Source organism: Catharus ustulatus, chromosome 3, assembly GCF_009819885.2.
Source record: "Catharus ustulatus isolate bCatUst1 chromosome 3, bCatUst1.pri.v2, whole genome shotgun sequence".
In the NCBI taxonomy this organism is placed as follows: Eukaryota; Metazoa; Chordata; class Aves; order Passeriformes; family Turdidae; genus Catharus; species Catharus ustulatus.
In genome coordinates this window covers 58,512,247-58,532,584 of record NC_046223.1, presented here as the reverse complement: position 1 = coordinate 58,532,584, position 20,338 = coordinate 58,512,247, and the positions used below count along the sequence as shown (strand labels likewise).

The following is a 20,338-nucleotide window of genomic DNA, read 5'->3' as shown; positions in this document are numbered from 1 at the left end:
ATCCTTTTCTTCTAACACATTTTCTGTTATACTAATGCTTTTCAAACAATCATTCACAGGTAGATTTCTCTGATGTACTTTTTCAGGATGTAGAACTGCAAGAATTTTCTTTTTGTCAGTCTCACTAGATTAAGGTCTCAGATTTTTGTTTTAAGTAGATGAGTTTCAAAGGTGATGTATCAGCAGCCCACACACTTGAGGGCAGTAGCAGGCAAGAACCTGCACTCTTTGGAGAAGAATCAATCAGGTTGTTTTCCTTCATAGAAAGATCAATCTCCCAAACAAACTTTTGGCATGCTGAGCTTCGTGAGACTGACAAAACACCTGCTTAAGCAGTTTTAGCCAAGTTTCACTTTACTTACACTTTTCTCTTCCACATTCCAAAATACAACAGCCCCTTCCCTGTGAATTCAAGGAAAAACTGAGTGTAATCATACTGTTTTAAATGTATTTTAATGGAATACTCAAATTGTACAGTGGCAATTTTTGTCATTGTGAATCAAGAAACTTAAAACTATTTTCACAGAAATTATATACTAGTTGCTTTTTAACCACACTTCACTGAAAAATCATGAGAAGGTGTTTTTTAACTATTTAAATGATTCTGATTTTTTTTTAATCATTCTGACTGGACAGTTATTCCTTGAGTTTCATGAGGTAATACGATAGAATGAACTAACAAGCTACAATACTTCCTTCACACTATTACTGACATTATGTTTTGAGCTTACCTGAAGAAAAAAATCATGCCAGGATCATCTTCTTTTGCAGATTTCTCAGTACTGACCACTAAAACATTTGCAGCATCTGGTTTGAAATAAGTGAAAAAATTGCGTAATTAGTCAAACTTCTAAACATGACGGCTGACAGCTGTAAGCATGTAATTCAACAGTTGCATACTAACACATCGGCCAGTCCCACATTTTACTTTTCTGATCAAAATGCTTGCCAGGGACCAACTACAATATCAAACTACACTGATTGTCTGAACTGTCACACTCTAGACCAACTGGGCCTCTATTGGGAACTTCATCAGAATTTTCACTTAATGAAAGGTAGCAACCTTGAAGAAAAAAAGACTTAGGAGAAAACCGATGCAGACATTGTAAAGAACCAGAAACAGAATATAGAAGTCGACATGCAATGTGAGAGAACTGTGGAAGTTGTGCACAGTTGCAGAGAAATTACCATTCAAATCTGCTTTCCCGGAAACTCTTCTTTTCTATACACTAAGGGATTAATCTGCACTGAAATTGTGCTGACTTTGCTTTGCCAGTCAGAAACTTAAAAGACAGCAGAACCTACACTTGCATTTCCCTGCACATTGGAAGTGTGCTTTTGAAACAAATCTGAAACCAGAGCTAGTTTAAGTAGAATACCCTCAAACTTACAAAATGTGGTTGCTGGGTTCTCAAAACAGGGCTTTGATTTTTCTTTTATGATGAATCTCCACTGTGCCACTCACAAATACAGATAAAGTTTTGGAAGTCCTAAGGTGGTTTCAAACCAGTGTGACTTGTTTTGTTGCAGCACTAATGGAAGCTAGACCAAAAAAGCCCCCTACTTCTTTTTACAATGAGACTTCATAAAGATTTTGCAGGGTCTAACAGCTAAGCCTTAAAAATTTAAACGCCTTTGCAGGAAAACCACAAATCAAGTGACAGAGTATCAAATGTTGTTACTTCTGCCTGTGTACAAATTCTACCTTCTGCATTACTGCTCAGGCCTTAGACTAGGCAGCAGGGAGAGATGACCAAGTATCAGATACACTTCTGCTAGTATCTGTATTGGGACCAGACAGTAGGTCTGAATAAGCCCTTAAAGACTTTTCTTCCACTTGCTATTCCAGTTCGGAAACATACAATTGGATAAATAACTAGAGCAGTTTTAGGTGTGAAGTTTGAGTTCTTCATGTAATATTTGTCTACATTTTCTCATTTGCCTTTTCAAATACCAGCCATATCTTTATTTATCCACTTCAGCCAAAACACACACAATTGAAGAGAATTTGGTCTACTTTAAGTGGAGGTGCAGGATCTGCTTCTAAAATGTTTTTAAAGAGGTCAAAACCAAGAATAATGCTTTGGAAAACACTACAAAACAACATTCAAACAGCACCTGCTGTTTTAGATTTCTATGTGGTAATATTTTTAAAAATTATTTTCCCAGATTCAGTGTTTGGCTTGGTAACCAACCACTGCTACATGCACATGCCAACCGTCACAACACTTCAGATCTGCTGGCACAATCCAATATCCTTTCATCATTACTTCCCTCAATATCCTTTCATCATTACTTCCTCAAAACCTTTGATAAACAGTGCTTATAATTATGAGTTAAAAACACCATGAAGAAATAAAAGGAACTGGCAAAACCGACACTCCCAGGGTAAAATAACATCAACAGTAACATTTAATTCAAGGTCATTCTGGGGTTGTACAAAGTTTCTATCCCAAAGCTGTGATACCAGGGTTAGTTTTAATACAAAGAAACTACAAAGAAACATGAAGCCTATATTCCACTGAGTATTGTCTTTCATGTTCATCTCTCTTAACAAGACAATCATTAGTAAATCTTGTGCTTGAAAGAGACCCACTGGAGTATTACTGCACTTAGATTATTATTTGAGAGGCAGCCAGGCTTTTGATAAGCCCTACTAAAATGCCCATGAACTAACTGCCTGTCCTCCTAGTTTCATATAATCTGTTCTTTCAAAGGAAGAAGAAAAGCCATTCTACTACTGACATATGAAAATCACAGCTGTTCAGGGCATAAGGTTCCTTAAGCTATAATAAGATCTATTTGTTTTTCTTTTGTAGTATACTGAAACTATTTCCAAGCCATACTTTCCCAAGTCTTCACACATACTTTATATGGAAACCAGAATCAATTATTTTGCTGAAGCCTACCTAAGTGAAACATTCAACAATTGCTAGGATATACTTGGCCCAATAAAGAAGAAGTATCAACAGCCTTTTCTTTACTAGAACTAAACATTTATGCATGTATATTTTCCATTTCACTTAGTCAACAAAATTCTCTCTTGCATACCTTGCTCTCCAGCTCTGTGATTTACATTAATAGAAATCTGGGTACAGAAAGAAGATGCAACACTTCAAATTACAAAACTGTTTTGACAGCTGATGTACTGCACTACCTCACTATTGAAAGATTAATTAAAATAAAACATTCAAAAACTAACACTTAGTGAATGTCTATAGAAATTCTCTGTATCGGTCAATTTCCAAAGTTATTTCTCATGTACACATGTAATTTTTCTATACTTCTAGTGTAATTGTAATGTTGGGAAAAATTATCAGAGGGTAAGAGCAAGAGCTGGTCATATTGCTATTCTGAAAGGTTTTGTTGTGGGGATTTTTAGGCAAATAGAACCTTTAGGCAAAGTAATAAGGATATTATCAGAACAAGAAAACAAAGTTATAAAAATTATATCCCTCACCCATATTTTATTTCCCACAATATAACATTGCATTTAATATATTTCAAAAATCTACCTCTAGGCAAACTTGTTATTTCAACATATCCATGTGAAGTCAGGTCATGACACAGATTACCAAGATGATATTCATCTGCTGTTGCAAAGGCTGTGCACTGCATCAGATTCTGTGCCAAAGGAATAGAGATTTGAGTTAGGGCAAGGCTGAAGCAAGATGGTAATAAGACAACTGTTTACTTCAAAATTATTAATAGAGTGACAATTTTATTTTATGCACTGTTCTGTGGTATCATTGCATGATGTCAACCTGGTGTACATATACTAACAAGAGTACTTGTTCCTTGTTAAGAGGGAAAGCAAATCACACACTGAGAAAAAGTCAGGTGGCATGAGTGAGATCACAACAAAAAACTCTGTGACAGAGCCACAAAGACAACCCTTCTTTCCCTGAATACCAATCAAATACTTGAACAGTAGACCTGCACTTGCTGCTTCTCTCCTGTCCCACAGCTTATGACATTCTTGGCTGACCACTGAAACCAGAGGCAAGACACCCCTGATAGCAGTTTTAACATCCATGTTTTAGAGATAAATGGAGGTTGACTACCCCAGTCTGTTTATCAAGCAGAAGCTCCAACCACAAACATCATGCTCTGTCATGCAGCAAGCTACTGCCAGGGCTGAGGCACTGCAGCACAGAAAGTCACCGACCTTCCTTCCGGGCCAGCTGCAGGTGCTGCACATCGACAGCGTCCCTGCCCCGCCCTGAGCTGCATCCTGCACTAGCAGCGTGGTCTCCAATGAGACCACAATCGAACAGTACACCATGGCCAGCTTGTCCCAACATCCCACAATTCAACAACTAAAATGACATATTCGAAGAAATAACTGGAAAAATGATTGACTTGCAAGGAGTTGTGAGATTTTCTTGATTAATCAAACAAGTCACAATAAACTGATTTGCAAATTCTGCTACTCATTTGAAGTGTATTTCTTTGTTCTGATACCACGCATGACCTACAAAATTGTTTTTCAGTACAATGTAGTGGAAACTATCCAGAAAGCAGTGTTTCACTGTGGATCAGTCACTTCCCAGCTTTTTGTAACTAATACAAATGGGGATGTAACTAACAATAAATGAACAAAAGAACTGTACTCATCTGTAGGCATTTAGGCCCACAATACACTTCAACCTAAAATCTAAGTTACATCATTTCAGCACTCATGCACTGCCAAATAGCAAGTCTTCAAGAGTGGTTCTGATCCCTGTGGGGGGCCTGTCACCAATCATTAGAATCACCACCTCACATTTGAACTTTTATTTTTTAATGTCAACATTCTACTATCACATCCAAAGCTTTGCTTACCCATCCTCTTAATTCAGCAACCACTAGCAGAAAATAAGCTTTCAAAGTAATTGTAATATTCAGAGAGTAATTTTGTAGGCATATTTCCACAACTGTGCTAGAAGGCTAAATTAACAGTGGAACAGAACTGTGTTTTCAGTTCCCTTGAAGTATCAAGTTTCATTATCACGATTTCAACTGTAGAAATCCATTCTCAATCGCTAAATCATCAGTGCCAATTATACTGAATCTGAAGATTCTTCCAAAAATTCTTGGTTATTGTAAGTACACTTGCTCTACCATGAAACTCTTCTGTCAAGAGTTAAGGGAGCAAATTCTCATCTTGTAGTCAGTACAATCCGGAAATCTCTATCCTGCTCTGTGGTTCCCACACTTTATTACTTGGGCTATTCTTCATTTCAAGGCAAATGCACTACAGGATTGACTTTGTCTTACAGCTGCAACTTTAGTTTTAATGGCTACATTTCTCATTTAATTACTACCAGAGGTTTTCCATTAAGCTACACACCTGAAATAGCATTTTGAGTATGAACTACTTTCTGGTTTGGAGGTTTTTTTGGTTACAATGTACTGTTTCACTTACATATTTACACAAATCTTGTCTGCTAGAGAACATTCGGCTTAGGCATAATTTGTAATTAAGACAGCTAAAATATGCCCATGGGTGCTGGTAGAGATACAGCCAAAAAAACCTACTCAAATTAGTGACTCAGCTAATCCTAAAATAGATGTGTTAAATGGCTGATCAATCTTAATGTTTTCTGCTACATCACTTTCACTTGCAATCTTCAAAAACCCCAGTAGCACCTGTACTGGTGCTGGAAAGAAACTCGAGCTACTCACCCCCTCCTCCTTTCTGCCTACAGCATTACTGAGATTCTATTCAGAGCAGCATACAGGATGGCTGCTCCAGAGGACAGCTAAGTACATTGACAACTCATTTTCTGTATTATCATGCCCCCACAACTGTACAGGCTCATGGAATCCTAACTCCCCTTAGTCCATCCCTTCCACTTCTAGCATACAAAAAATTTTAAGAAAGAAAACCAGTAGGATGAATTTTAGACCTCTTATCACCACAGGAATCAGTCTATATCTGAAGTGCAGTAAATACTGTATCTTTGCCTGAATTTCAAGCTATTTCTATGCTAGATGGCTGTAGCATTAATAATTAGCTCAGAGGCTTTTCCCTCCATCAGATCGTACCTGGTTATCCATGTAGTGGTACCACTCACTGATGGACTGACTGAACCACTTAACTGCTTTCAAGGAACTCCTCTATCCATCCTGAAAAACTGGCTGCACAACCACTTATCACTGCTGGTGCCCACCACTCTGCCTGTAAAAATACATGAAGACCAGAGCTGGGGAGGATGGGAACGACCTGATTCACCAAGTGCTCTACAGAAGAAAGCTATCAGCTGTCAGACCCCTCCAGACAGGAAACATCACAGATCCTCAGGGTTCTCTAACTGAAAACTCAGGAGTGGGCCTGCAACTGCTGTCTCCAGAAGCAGAAGATGGGAAGATGTCCCAAAGGCAACTTGTGTTAGGGCCTGCAATACTAGAGGTAATTTCTGGCCCAGTATTTTGCCATTCAAAAGCTTCCTCAGGAAGTATATTATTATTTCAGTGTATCAGGCAGTATTTTCTCCTGTTCTTCACAATGGAAAAAATTAAAAATAGCACTGCATGTTACTTGCACTTATATATTAAAATGTCAAACAAAGAAACTGCATTCTATGCCGTCATTTAAAAGCCTCAAAAATGTTGTCACTTCACCCAAAACCAAGAAGAATCAAACTCTGAATGTAACGTCATAGCATGACTAAAAAGCTGGAAACATTACATAGTGTTTCAGGTCTAGTATTTTTCACTTTCCTCTTCCAAAGCAACATGAAAGTACAAGTGGGAAGTAAATTGTCTATAACTACCTCTTTATGTTATACTAAGGCATACACCTGCTTATCACACAAAATACTACTCAGAAGCTTAGCTATGAGAAGGCAAGCACTGAAACTTTTCTCTGCTCACATTCAGTAGAACACGAGACAGATATATTTCACAACATGGAAGCCATTTCTGAAGGCACAGTGCTTGTTTAATCTCACCTATCACATTATTTTACTAAGAACACCCTGGAACTTGGTTGTTTTAGACAACAGGAGGAGGAGAACAATAACGCATCTGACACCTGGATTCACCATATAAGAAATACTATATTCAAGTGTACTTAAGGCCTGGCTTGGCTAAGAGCCATCTTAAGGAGATATGGCTACAAACATGCACTGTTCTTCCTCATCACACCTCACTGTATCTAAAACAATGTGTGTTGCATTTCCTCTGTAGACCTCAGAGTTTGATAATCAAGATGCTATTTCTAAACATGGAATGATCTTTCTCCGGTAACCCAGGCTACATTTGCACATTCATTTCCCATCTGAAACTTAATCTGAATATAAACTTTATACTGCTTACTTTCACTTTTATGTCTGAGTGAAACCTTAAAACTGGGTAGATCTGGATAAGCAAGGAAATGTAGAGAGTTACATTATTCTGAAGGCTAGATATTGTTTCTCAATAGAAAATGTGATTCAAAAGCACTGGTCAAAACTATTTTTAATGCACTTCACCTTTCCACTTTATAATTACCACTCATCTTTCCTCCACTTTTGTTAACACACTGCAAGTAAACTTCCATTTTATCTTCAAAATACTAGACATGCCAATTTATATCAAGCTTGCTTCTATTTGCAAAGCTCCAACACTAGTGTAAATAATGAAGCCCTTCTCACCAAATAATATAAATTTCATTAAAATGTTAATCTAAACTCAAATCTGAATGTAAATTAAATTGATGCACGCCCTTAGTGTCATATAGACTGTAAATGTTCTACTTCACCTCCATGGCTGAGAGTGGCAGGTTCGTTCTGGATGGCTGCTTGGTCCTCGGTGCCTTTGGTGGCCTCTTAACTGGCTGGTTATTGGGTTTGGGGACAATTTTGCCAGCTGATACAACTGCATAAAATCTTGATGATGTGCTCCTAAGCTTTTTGATCCACTCTGTATTGAGCCTGTAGTTATCCATCATTGTCACATGCAAACGTTTCCAGGATGAGAAAAAACCCTCCCCACTCTGATAATAAACATTTCTTCCTAAAGAGGACAGAAATCCTTGGAGAAATTGCCAATTCCTGACTTGCACACATTGACTTGTCAACCAAGGGAATGCAGGCTTCAGTGCATACAAATTCCAAGACTTTGCTGTTCTGTGCGCTGTTCTTTCAACTTCGTTATCCAGCTTTAATAGTAGACATCCAGTTTTGTTAAAGCTTTGGCATACTGTTGTTAAAGCGTGGAAAGATCTCGTCTGAAGGTGCAGAAGTTTCAGTCTCATTTCTTCCCTCCGAACTGTATTTAAAACAAACAAACAAAATCATCCATCAACATTCTGGAAAAAAAATTATTATTTCTCTCTTATCTAAAAGGTGGTCCATACTACTCTTGCATGTGTTAGTACTCCTCAGTACGACATTGGTGGGAATAAAAAGATTTTTTTGATCCTATGAAAACACTCTAAGATCAAAACACATCTGTGTGCCTGCAACAAGTGGTGAAAAAATAGAACTGGTTGCTGTGTCAATATGCAAGTGGGCATCTTCTCATTTGGCTGCTCATTCTGTGCAGCAGCCTGCACTTTCAGTAACACCCCTGCTTTTGAGCAAGCAAGCATACACGTTAAAGAGGACATCAGATGCTGTGAATCATTGTGATATGTAATAAAACCAACAATTAGATTACTATGTGGTTGTATGGGAACATGGTTGTATGTACAGAATACACACACTGCTCAGCATCAGCTCCAGCTGCTGTGCCACGAACAGCCAAGCACAGATCCAGCCCGAGGCATGTGTCCTACCACCACAGCTAGAATAGAGCCGACTCACAGCCTTGCTCCTGCCAGTACATCCTGGTGCTATATGGACCACTAGGCCTGCCTGCAGAGCCACCATGCAGCCTGAAACACAACAGTGTCCTTATGCTGGCAGCTCAGACTAAGCAACCCTACTATATTTACACTACATTGTGTGAGCTAATAAAATAAAAATATTCACAGACTCAATACCTCAGTGTGTGTATTTGCTGAAAAAATTCAGTGACAAGTCCCTGCCCTCATCTAGTTTTCTTAATCAAGAACATTTCCCTTATTACACTAAATTCATCATCAGCAAATTATTAACAAAAAGTCATTAAGCTGCCTAGTTCAAAAACCTCCCCATTTCAGAAAACATTTCAAAAACTAAAGGAAGCTCTTCAATACTAAAAACATATTTAACATAATAGTTCAAATAAACATTTTAAGAACAAATAATGCTGTGTGCTGAGGAACAAGCCCTCCATTCTGACAAAGACACCTAGAAAAAATGAGATTGGGTTTGACTTTATATCTTTACATGCTCTGCACTTGTACATTTTTGCCCAATTTACAAGCCTGTTATTAGCATACTTACTGGGATAAACTATTATTTTCATCTTAAACTTGTTTTGCATTTAAAAAGCGACCCTGTACAGGACAAGGCATATTAACCTTTTTAAAGGCCTCCTGGATAAAAAAAGAGCTGCAGAACTAAAAAAAGAACTGCAGCTCAGGTGGTGGAGAGCTGGGGCAAGGGGTAAAGTCTCCAGGAGTGTGTGGTAAGTGGCAGAAAGAGACTCAAAATTGTTTTGTTTTCCTGGCCAACTAAACCTCATCCCGGATCGGTAATGCCAGGAATGATTTTTCAACTGTACAGGCTTACAATAAGTTGCAAGGAGAGAGCGATCACACAGACAGAATTCCACCGAGGGGCCTGAGCGTCAGACCTGCGGCACCAGAGGCACCGAGCCAGAGCGAGCGGAACTCAGCAATCCAAGAAGAAAGCGGGACGAAGGGCGACCACAACAGGGCAGGAGGCGCCACCTCCGAGCAGCAGGCACGGAAGTGCGATTTATTTTCCAACGTCCCTTCAGCATGCAGCACACTTTAGCCACGCCCGCTGCCTCCCTGGCTGGGAGGCCCGGCTAGCTGCGGCACAGCCACCGACCGGCATGTACAGTTAGGGCGGACCGGACCGGCACAGACCAGCCTGCAAGCTCCGCCCGGCCCACGCAGGCCGGACACCTCCGGATTGCCGGCGGGGCGCGCCAGCCCCGGGTGCCAGGGCACTCCGCCCCTTCCCTGCCCCCGCATTGCCGTCCTTTGCTCCAAGGAAAACAGCGGCAGCGCCGCTGCGGCAAGAGCGGGGGGCAGGGGAGCGAGGGCTCCGCTCCTATTGGCTGCGTGCCGGGAGGGCGGGCACAGCGGGCCGCCAGCCGACCAATCGGAAGGCGGGAATGCCCCGCCCGCGCAGGCAGAGCGACACCGCCCTCTTCCTGCGCGACTCAGGGGCGCCCCTGGCGGGCGCGGACGGCAGCGCCGCCAGCGCGCGGGGAGCCGAGCCCCCCCAGCCCCGGCCTGCGGCCTGCGCCGCTGCTGCGTCACCCCCGGGCAGCGACACCTGAACACCGGGGGTGGCGGGGGAGCCGCCGGCAGCTGCCCCGCTCCGGCCGCCACAGGGGCATCCTGGGGTGGGGGCAGGCACGGGGCTGGGAATCACCCCTCACACCCACAGGCAGGGCTCCTGCTCGCCCCGAAACTGCGCCCTCCTCGCGAGGAACATCGCGGGGCCCTGTCGCTCGCGGCACGATAGGAGCTGGCGGCAATGGCGGGCGAGGCCGCCTCGGCTCGCCCACACCCCTCCCGCGGGCGCTGCGGCAGGCCATGGCGCCCCGGGATTGTCCCAGGAGGGGCTGCGCACCCCTCCCCTGCTGCAGCGCGGGCTCCGCCGCAGCTCCGGCCGGCGCGCGGCGCCGCCAAGGGCACCCGCTGCGCCGCCGGCCCGGCCCTCCTTCCCCTCCCTTCCCCCGCCCCGCGCGCGCGCCCGCCGTCGCCGCCGCGGCGGGAGGGGCGAGGCGGTTCCCGCCGCCGCCGCGCGCCAGCACTGACCTGGGGGAGGGGGCGCGCCGCTCTCCGCCGCGCGAGCCGCGGCCCCGCCCACCGCCCGCCGGGCCCCGCCAGGGCGCGCGGGCCGACACGCCCCGCCCGTCCGTCGCCGCGCGGCGGGGCGCGGCCCGCGCGCCAATAACGTCCGGCTGCCGCTCGGGCCCGCTTCCGGGAGGGGGCGGGGGGAGGGCGGCGCGCCGGCTCTGGGGGGGCGGAGCAAGATGGCGGCGGTACCGGCGTTCCCGGTGTCCCTCTCGGGCAGGTTTAAGGGGTCCGTCACGGCCTGGCGCGCTCCTTACCGGCAGCGAGGCGGTGTGCGGGAGGGAGCTGAGGGGCTGTCGGGCGCCCCGCCACCGAGGAGCGGAGGTTTTTGGGCGCCATGCGGGGCCGGGGGGCGGCTCTTGGCCCGGGGCGGCGGGCGAGGACAGCAGCGCCGGCGGCGCGCGGGGCCCGTAGGCGGCGCTGTGGGCGCGGCGCTGCCGCCACCGCTGGCACCGGCCCGGCCTGGCGGTGGCGCGGTGCCGGCGCCGGTGCCGGGCTCCTGGTGCATCTGCTCGGCTCCGGGGCTCCAACCCACAGGGTAGAAATCTCACAGGAAGAATCGTTCTCCAGGACGGGTGTGCGCTCTCTGTGGAGCGTTCTGCTCGTTTGGAGAAAATGCAAATCAAGTATCAAGTATATATTGGAGAGCTTGTTTCATGTTGATATGAGATACGTGATGAATTTCGAGGATATATCTGTGCTTTTAGTTTTACATTTCCCAAGTTTTGCATCTGGGTATCTTAGCAATAGAGCTCTCGTTTTAGCCTAGAATTAGCTGCAGTTTTTCACTGTTTTGCCAGGGCTAGTCATTTAGCTTTTTCTTTCTTGAAAAGGCCACTGTTTTTAATCCTCTGCAAGAGTAGGCACGAGAACCTGACCAGTTTGAATGTTTTTTCCTTTGGTTTTGGTTTTTATTGCTGTCCACTGCTTCAAGGGCTACTTTTAATACTGTTGTGTTAAAACCCCAGCTGGCAGCAAAGCACCACACAGCTCAGTGTGGTGGGGAGAAGCGAATGAGAAAGGTAAAAATGAGAAAACATGTGGACTGAGATAAGAGCAGTTTAATAATTGGAATGATGATAAATCGTAGTGAAAAGAGCAAAGAGAAACAGAACGCAAGGAAATCAAGTAAAGCAAATGAAAGCGATTGCTCACCACGAACTGACTGATGCCCAGGCAGTGGCTCCCTGCCAACTTTTCCTCCTGGTTTGCACCCTTGAGCATGACACCATATGGTCTGGAATAGCCTCTGGGTCACTTAGGGTCAGCTGTCCTGGCTCTGTCCCTTCCCAACACCCTGTGCACCCTCAGCCTCCTCACTGGTGGGGTGAGGCAGAAAAGGCCTTGACTCTGTGCAAGCCTTGCTAAGCAGTAAGGAAAACATCCCTGTGTTGTCAGACTGTCTCCAGCACAGATCTAAAACACAACCACTTTTCTTCACAGCTACTGTGAAGAAAATTAACTGTACCCCAGCCCAAACCAACACAAAGACCTTGCATTTGTTGTTAGAAATTGAAAACATTTCCTAATTTGCTAACAATAATAAAATATTGATCCTTTCTTTTAGATCCTTTGCGTATTTTACAATTAAAGACAGACTTCCCCAGATCCTCACGAGAGTTATTGATACTTTGCATCGACATAAAAATGAATTTTTTGAAGAACATGGTGAGGTAAGAGTAAGGGCCCTATTTCCCCTGATGTTTATTCCCCTCTAGCCCTTGAGACCCTTTCTCTGCCTTGTTTTTACTTGTTTGTCTCAATCCTTTTGTCTGATTTAAAAAAAAAAAAATTCTTTTTAGTAGCTATTTTTGAGTAGTTCTGTAACAGACCTTTCTGTCTAACCATTTCCTTCTGATCTGTCACTTCTGCAAGACTGCTTAGGCTTTTGTGTTGATGCAGTGTTTGATAGACAGTAACACTTTCTGAACATGACTGTTACAACACTCTCATCACCTCTAATAAGCAAAAAGTCCAGTCCAAAAATAAGTTCCATATGGAATTCATTTTAGGATCTTGGATCTGAAGTGAGCTTTATTCACCAAAATATATTTTGTCAAATCAAGCTGTGATTTGTCAGGGACACCTATAGGGCAATTAAAACATCACACATTCCATGAACAGTTGATCTGTGTCTCTACAGGAATAAACACACAGAATAGGAGCTTTTGTTCTCCACTTTTTTCAGAAGGGTGTTGAAGCAGAGAAGAGAGCTATATCTTTCCTCTCCAAACTGCGGAATGAGCTGCAAACAGACAAGCCGGTGACCCCTTTGGAAGATGAGTTGCCTGATGCTGCGCTGTGGAACCAATACCTGGACTACCAACGAAATTTACCCAATGGAAATGGAGAACCAAGTTGGTTTCAGTCCCCTTGGCTGTATGTAGAGTGTTATATGTATCGAAGAATCCATGCAGCATTAGCACAGAAGTAAGTATTTACTGGCTTGATATATTACTTCACAAAACATCGCTCTTTCCCATTTTTATTTTGGGAAAAAGAAAGACAGCGAGGAGTAAGATAAAAGAAGATCTTAGGCTTTGACCATGTTCCTTTTTCCTCATCTTGTACCTCAGATTTAAAATGAATACCTTTACTTCTTATATTCAGCAGAATTTGAATCTTATTAATTTTTTTGTGCTTCAGTTTTGGTGAGTTGATTTACATTAAAATTCTTGAGCTTGACTGTATAGCTTGACCTTGCAGACAAATGTGAATTGAGATATGGAAATCATGTAGCATTTCTACAAGGTTTGTTGGTCTAGAATTGTCTCTTAAGCCTTAAACACAAAATATGTGCCCTATAAATCTGTTGGGAATTGTTTTGCTGCTTGCAGTCTGAAGTTACCATTTGAGAACTGTTTCTTACAGCAGTAGACCCATCTTAAGCAGCCCCTGTTGTTCATTCTACACCAACTTCTTAGTTACAGCAGTGCTTGCAGACCACGTGTTGCATCAAACTTTGGGAGCTGATACCGGTTAAAAATAACTGGGCATGAAAAACTTTTTGTGCTGGTACCATGGAGGTGTGCCAATACAACGTCATGGGGTAGGAATGAACAGTTTAAGATCCCCTTGCTGCCAAAAAAATTTGAAAGCTCCACAAGTACTGGATTTAACCTTAGTGTTGTGGGGATGCAAACACAGCAATGGGACTCAGTTTCTACTGGTATGCTGTGTAATTTGAGCTCTTGTACCAAAAGCTTCAAATATGAGGCTGATCCATTGGATTGTGCTTTAAAAGCTGAGCAGATACTTTCCATTATTAGCTTTTAAGTTTCTTCATTGCCATTAGTTAGTTGCTCTTAAGCATATGCTTGGATGGAAGTTCAGTCATTTGTTGAAAGGTCATCGTGCAAACTTGTTTCATAATAGATTGGTCTATAATTTTTATATGTTACAGCATTTTTATTTGCCATGGTAATTTTCCAAAATCCTAGTAAAGACTTTCATAGCAATAACTTCCTATAACTGGAAGAGAATTTGGTATGGGAAGTACACTCCAGAACACGCAAACACATTTAAAATCAGGCCAACTTTTCTTGACTTTAGTTCACTTGTATGTTACAGTTTTAATTCTCATGTCTGAAGATTGGAGTTCAAAATGCTTCAATGTGCAGATCCCAGAGTTGCTGTGATTGAATACTTTTCCCTTTCAGAATATATTGCTATATAAAGATGCCTTGCATAGTGTCTGTTTTAGCAAGGTGCAATATTAAGCTGTTACGGAGATGTGTGAAAATCTAGTGTGACAAATTAGAAGTGGAGAATCTAACTAGGGCCTGTAGTACAGTCTAAAAAAGCTGAGCTTTGAGCTTCCTTTACGTATGCTGTAATGAACAATGTGGGAGGTTTGTCAACATATTTGTTCTTCTCTTTTTAGCCCACCTATTGACAACTTTGACGTATTTAAGGAAGGAAAGGCTCAAAATTTCTTTGAATCCCAAGAAGCTATTATTGCCTTATGCACTTACTTTCAGGAACTTCTTAAGAACATCAAGGATCTAGATGAAAAGCAACTTCAGGAGGAATTTTTTAAGCTATTGCAGGTAAACTGGTAGTGCTTAACACAAGAATTTAAAATATCTCTCCTATGAAACAAGCAGGAACTTGAGGTTATAAAGAATCTGAACTTCATATGGAAATTAAAATATAGATCTATGGTTTCTAAAAGTGTGAAGTTCTGATTGGCCTACTGTATTGCTGCTATTATGGAAATATTTATGTTTTGGGTATTTGTATTGAATGTGACACTTTTTTATTAACTGCTGGTCTTCATTATGTATATGAAAACCCAGCAATTCTTCATTCAAAGCCAGTGTCTCAAACATTTTAAGTCAAATTCCACATGAACTTTTTGATATTTATCTATAATTTCTTAAAACAATTAATTTTAGTTGGCACTTTAAATGTTTTTAGACTTTTTGGAGAAAAAATTAGAAGACAGTCTGAGTCAGAAGTGGTTTAAAAGCTTTATAACAGTCTTATTCTTGGAATATAGGAGGGTAGAAACACCAAAGTATCATAGGATTACAAGTAAGTCCATTAGCTGGCAACAGTGTACACCAAGTATTTGATGAATCTTTACAAAGGGCTCATTAGCGAGTACTTAAAATACATATAACTAAAGTACTTACTTGGCTGCACGTAATAAAAAAAATAAATCTGTTTTTCTTATTTCTTTTTCTATGTTACCACTGCTATTTTTTGGAATTGCAGTGTGAAGAATATTTCTATTTTGAGCTTTGTAATCAGTGTGTTTATGTTGATCTAAATCTTCCATCTTTGTGACTTCTGACGCCTGTGTAAAAAAAAACTTTGTTTGATTTCTTCCACAAAATTTTATCTATGTTGAGATACCTGCAAAAGAAGTTGAGTTTTATTAAAGCTTGGAAGAATATGTGGAGTTAGAACCTCTATTACCTAAAACAAAAACAAGGGAGCAAAATCTTCAGTGTACGTGAAGTTGAGAATGTAACTACAGTAAGACTCAGAAAACCTTTTGGTTTTTTTTTTCTTTTTCCTTCTAGGTGTCATTGTGGGGCAATAAGTGTGACCTTTCTTTTTCAGCTGGTGAAGACAGCTCTCAGAAATCTAGTCCCTTGCAATCCCTGGAAAACATGATACCTTACATCTTAGTGAATGATATGGAAAAAGCTTGGTCACTACTTGTAAATGCCAAAAAAAATAGAAAAGAAGGAAGTAATGTTAGAGTTGACATAATCCTGGATAATGCTGGATTTGAACTTGTAAGTGATCTTGTGTTGGCTGATTTCTTGTTATCGTCAAAGCTAGCTGATGAAGTCCATTTTCATGGAAAAAGTATTCCATGGTATGTATCAGATACCACAAAGCATGATTTTAACTGGACTATTAAACAACTGGGGTCAGCTAATCATATGTGGATGTCTAGATGTGGGATAAACTGGGAGGGGAATTTGAAAAAGGGAGTTTGGGTTTTCCGTGACCACATGTTTTGGACTTTACCACATGATTTTTCCAGTATGAGTGAAGTTGCTCCTGACTTGTATGCTGAGCTACAAAAGTCAAACTTGCTTCTTTTCAAAGGTGATCTAAACTATAGAAAATTGACAGGAGATAGAAAATGGGAATGCAGTGTCCCGTTTCATCAAGCCTTGAATAAGTTTCATCCTGCGCCTCTCTGTAGTTTGAGAACCCTTAAATCTGACACTCAGGTTGGCCTGAAACCTGGACAAGGTGAGCAAATTCAGGCTTCTGAACCTGAGTGGATGGTAAGTGGAAAATATGGGGTAGTTCAGTTTGATGCTGGTCTCTAGTTAAGAGAGAAAGTGAAAGAGAGATTAAGTTTGACTTTAATTTCTCTGTTCCATGCTTGGCTTCAGTAAAGATTCTTTTTTGTTTGTGCTTTTTCCTCTCAAGTTTTGTTGTTTTTGTCCCATGAAAGACTTAAATGTTGTGCAAAAATTTGTAAACTGTCTTCATATATGTAAATCAATCTGCATTTCAATGCATTTTGTTTTCATAATGTCCAATGTCAGCAGCCCATTAAGATGAATATTTAGTTGTCCATAATATTTTTTCCTCATCAGTGGGTATGAGTTTAATGATTGAAAGCTTAACAAGTGAAAAATTTGCTTCAGAAACAATTTCCCCAATGGCACATTAGCATTAATTTACTTATTTCAGAATAATTTGTGCTCCACGTCATTTCATGCATTGCATGAAAGTTAGTATTTTAAAGAACTCAGAAATTAATTGCAGACAGATTCTTTTGACGTTTTGAGTATAGTATAGTGTTACATTAAGTGATAAATTATGGGGTGACAGCTTGTAAATACTCATGTAGAGTTAAAAATTGAATTTCAGTTTTAAAGCACAAGTGAATGTTGCTAGCCAGTTTGCTTGTGGGAGAGTTGTCCCATCTGGTTGGAAAATTGGTGGGAGAAAAGACAATCTCATGTTAAAACTGTTGAAGATATTTTCAAAGCTCTTCCAAAAAAGAAGCACACAGAAAACCCTCTCTAAACAAAAGAAATTAATGAAACCCAAGCAGTTACATTAACTGGATTTTAGATTTAATGCAGACTTGATCTTCAGGTAACCTGTCAGCAGTGTATGTATGAGGTTCAAGCACTGCTGTTTCCTTCTTTTGTGGTAATTCTCTTTATTTTTCAAATGTATTTATTTGGGGGATTTTGGTTGGTTGGTTTCTTTTTAAGAAGGATGCCTTAATTTTCAAGGAGGATACACAACCCCGTTTGCACTGAGAAGTACAGGGTAAAGAAGCATATACCATACAGGTTCCTGTTAACTGGAGTTGTTAGATGTCCATTTCTACTTTTCTTCCCAGTCTCAAAAGTTGCTGCATGTTATGTTCATGCAACAAAGATCTATACAATGGATAAATGCTCCAAAATGCTGATGACTTTGATTATTTGTGTTTAGTTTCTTCTTCTTAAATTTGAAAGGGTATTTTGAGGTTCCAAGGTCAAGTACACAAAAACAAAGATGCGAGGAATTTAATGAGGCTGCTGTAGGGAGGGTTACAGTTTTGAGATCTGGGTTTACTGCTCTCATCCCCTTTATATCTTTGGCTTAGTACTCCTATAGGGTGAATTCATCCTCATCTTTAGGCACCTGATTGAACTGCAGAAATTAGAAATCCGGTCAAGAAAGCTGAAAGTTTCTGTCTGGAGAGAGCTCAGCAGCACTCCAACTTTAGAGCTATGATCAAATATGTTAATGACACGATGAATCTGTGTACTGGAACCTCAGTGTCTCATCTTTGAAAATGCTAACTTGTTTTAAGTGCATTTTGAAGCAGCAACTTTGGGTCAAGAACAGAGAAATGGAAGTTGTGGAATATGTGAAATGAGAACATCATACCTTGCTGAGAGAGACAAAATGAATTGGGGACGAAATCTGCTTTACCTGTGCTCAGATTGTTTGTAAGGTGCTGACTTAATTTGCTGGAGAGGTTTAAAAGTGTATAATGGACAAGAAGAGGAAGTCACTGTTGAGGCTACTTTTGACAAATAGATTTGCCTCTTACACAATCCTTACACATGCTGAGAAACTTGATTTAGTTTTTGACTGGTTGTTAATGTGTCCCGTGCCGAGGTTGCTTTCAGGCTGTTATTTCTGGGAACTCACAATGCAGATTGGGGAAAATTAGTAGTATGAAGTTATGATAAATAAAGTCCTACAAAATCCAAAATCAATTAGGAGATGCAGCAGCATTTGCTAAGTATTACTGAATTACGAAGATTACTACAAGATATGTAATTCTTAGCTTAGCACGTGAATGCTAATGTATGACAAGATGTCATGCTGAAAAAAAATAGTTCTATTCTCCAGTTGATTAAAAGTGCACTTTCCATCTTTTGCCCCTCACAAAGAGACGTTTATGTGGTAATACACAGTGTGACTGTGTGGCTGTGTAAGGAATGCACAACAATAACTTGCAAATGCTTGACTTCTATAGCTGTAATTGCAAAGTACTATCTCTAGGCAGAACTGAATAAGCAGCATACTTTTATGTTTGTTGACTGGCTATATTTTTGTAACATTTTGATTGATTGTATGAAAAAAAGAAAAAATAACATCAGTGTTACAGTCTCCCATGACACAACAAAGTTGTGAAGACATATTCCAATGAGGTATGGTGCTCTGCTGATGGGTTTGATGCAGTTCCCTTAAAAATAGGAAATGCTTTTGTAGCTATTCTGTGTTAATTACTTTTTGTAATATAACGTAATGAAATGGCAGCATGAACCTATTGCTTTTAGGTGGAATTAAAAAACATAACCTGAAGCATGTGTTAGACCAATAGCATGTGCTGCAATACAACATTTTTTTACTTGAGTATTTAAGAAAGTTCCTTCAATACATCTATTACAACTGTATTACAACTGATTGCCCAAAATGCTTCTACAGTATAACTCAGGAACTACTGATTTGTACATCCAAAATTTGAGATTTTAATTTCATGTGCCATTTGAATATTTATTGCAAAAGCCAAAGGCATTTTCAGTAATTCTGAGGACGGACCACAACAAAAAACCAGTTTTTAGTTTTGTTTTTTACCTTTTAAAGAACTGTATTTGTAAGTCAGTTTTTGATGATGGCTTTCATTGTTGATGAAATAGGGGGAAATTTATGTCAGGCACAATGAAAAGCAGTACACACCTGTCTGAATACTTGATAAGTTATGTAAGATACCTACAGTAATTTCTTATGTATATAAGGTTTCTTAAAATAAATTGTTTGATGTGGAAAATAAGTTGATTGTATGACTAGAAGCTTGTAAGAATATTGAAATAAATTATATAATTTTGTGCAAGTCAGACATTATTATACTATTTCAGTGTCTGGGGAAACCAACTTAAAATAATTCAGGTCTTAGTTCCTGATTTTTTTTTCTTTGAAACAGTTTTTATGCATAAACCTGTAAAGCATATTTATTCAATGAGTTCTTGAAAGATACATCATAAAATGTTCTTCTGTAACAAGACAGGGCAAAAGTAAGGAATTTTCTAATTTTTACTCTACTTATACTCCTTAAAAATAATTGAAAATCTCTTAAATGTATCTGGTAATTACTTACTAAGGTTGGTGTAGCTGATGGTGTCATTTCCAGAATCACTTCTAAAACTGATAGGTTGTCCATGTGTTCTCAGCAAAAATGGAAATATTTTGGTGTTACTCTTACTGTAACTAAAATATTTCAAAAATAGTTTGGTTTGCACACCTTGCTGATGTCCCATAATCCCTAACTGTTGTTTTTGAAATAGTTTCTTTAAAGTTCATAGTATTATTTGCATTTACGGTTAACGACTTTTTCTGTGCTGTCAGACAGCATGGGAAAAAAGTTTACTTTGTTGCATGAAAATTACTCTATGAAATGGTTTTAATCTAAAAAGAAACCCTTAATTGTGTCTAAAATAAAAATTCCAAAGTGGAATCTTA

General features: G+C 40.6%; 2 protein-coding genes across 3 annotated transcripts in view; one reads left to right on the top strand and one right to left on the bottom strand.

The window, feature by feature from the left end:
- Positions 1-11,250, bottom strand: part of RMND1 (required for meiotic nuclear division 1 homolog) — a 20,778-nt gene extending 9,528 nt beyond the window's left edge. The window contains exons 1-5 of one of the 2 annotated variants that reach the window (XM_033053822.2): positions 11,146-11,250; positions 7,727-8,235; positions 3,516-3,624; positions 732-807; positions 363-402 (exon numbers count right to left, since the gene is read on the bottom strand). In XM_033053822.2, coding sequence (XP_032909713.1) covers positions 363-402; positions 732-807; positions 3,516-3,624; positions 7,727-8,235; positions 11,146-11,227 — 816 coding nt within the window. In that variant the 5' untranslated portion in view covers positions 11,228-11,250. Of the gene's footprint in view, positions 1-362; positions 403-731; positions 808-3,515; positions 3,625-7,726; positions 8,236-10,849; positions 10,901-11,145 lie in introns of those variants that run through there. The other variant, XM_033053823.2, reaches the window with a different exon arrangement.
- On the top strand, positions 11,048-20,338 carry ARMT1 (acidic residue methyltransferase 1). The gene is made up of 5 exons (XM_033053824.1): positions 11,048-11,117; positions 12,456-12,561; positions 13,077-13,318; positions 14,772-14,937; positions 15,919-20,338. Exons 1-5 carry the CDS (start codon positions 11,068-11,070, stop codon positions 16,684-16,686), a joined length of 1,332 nt encoding a protein of 443 aa, XP_032909715.1. The 5' UTR covers positions 11,048-11,067; the 3' UTR covers positions 16,687-20,338.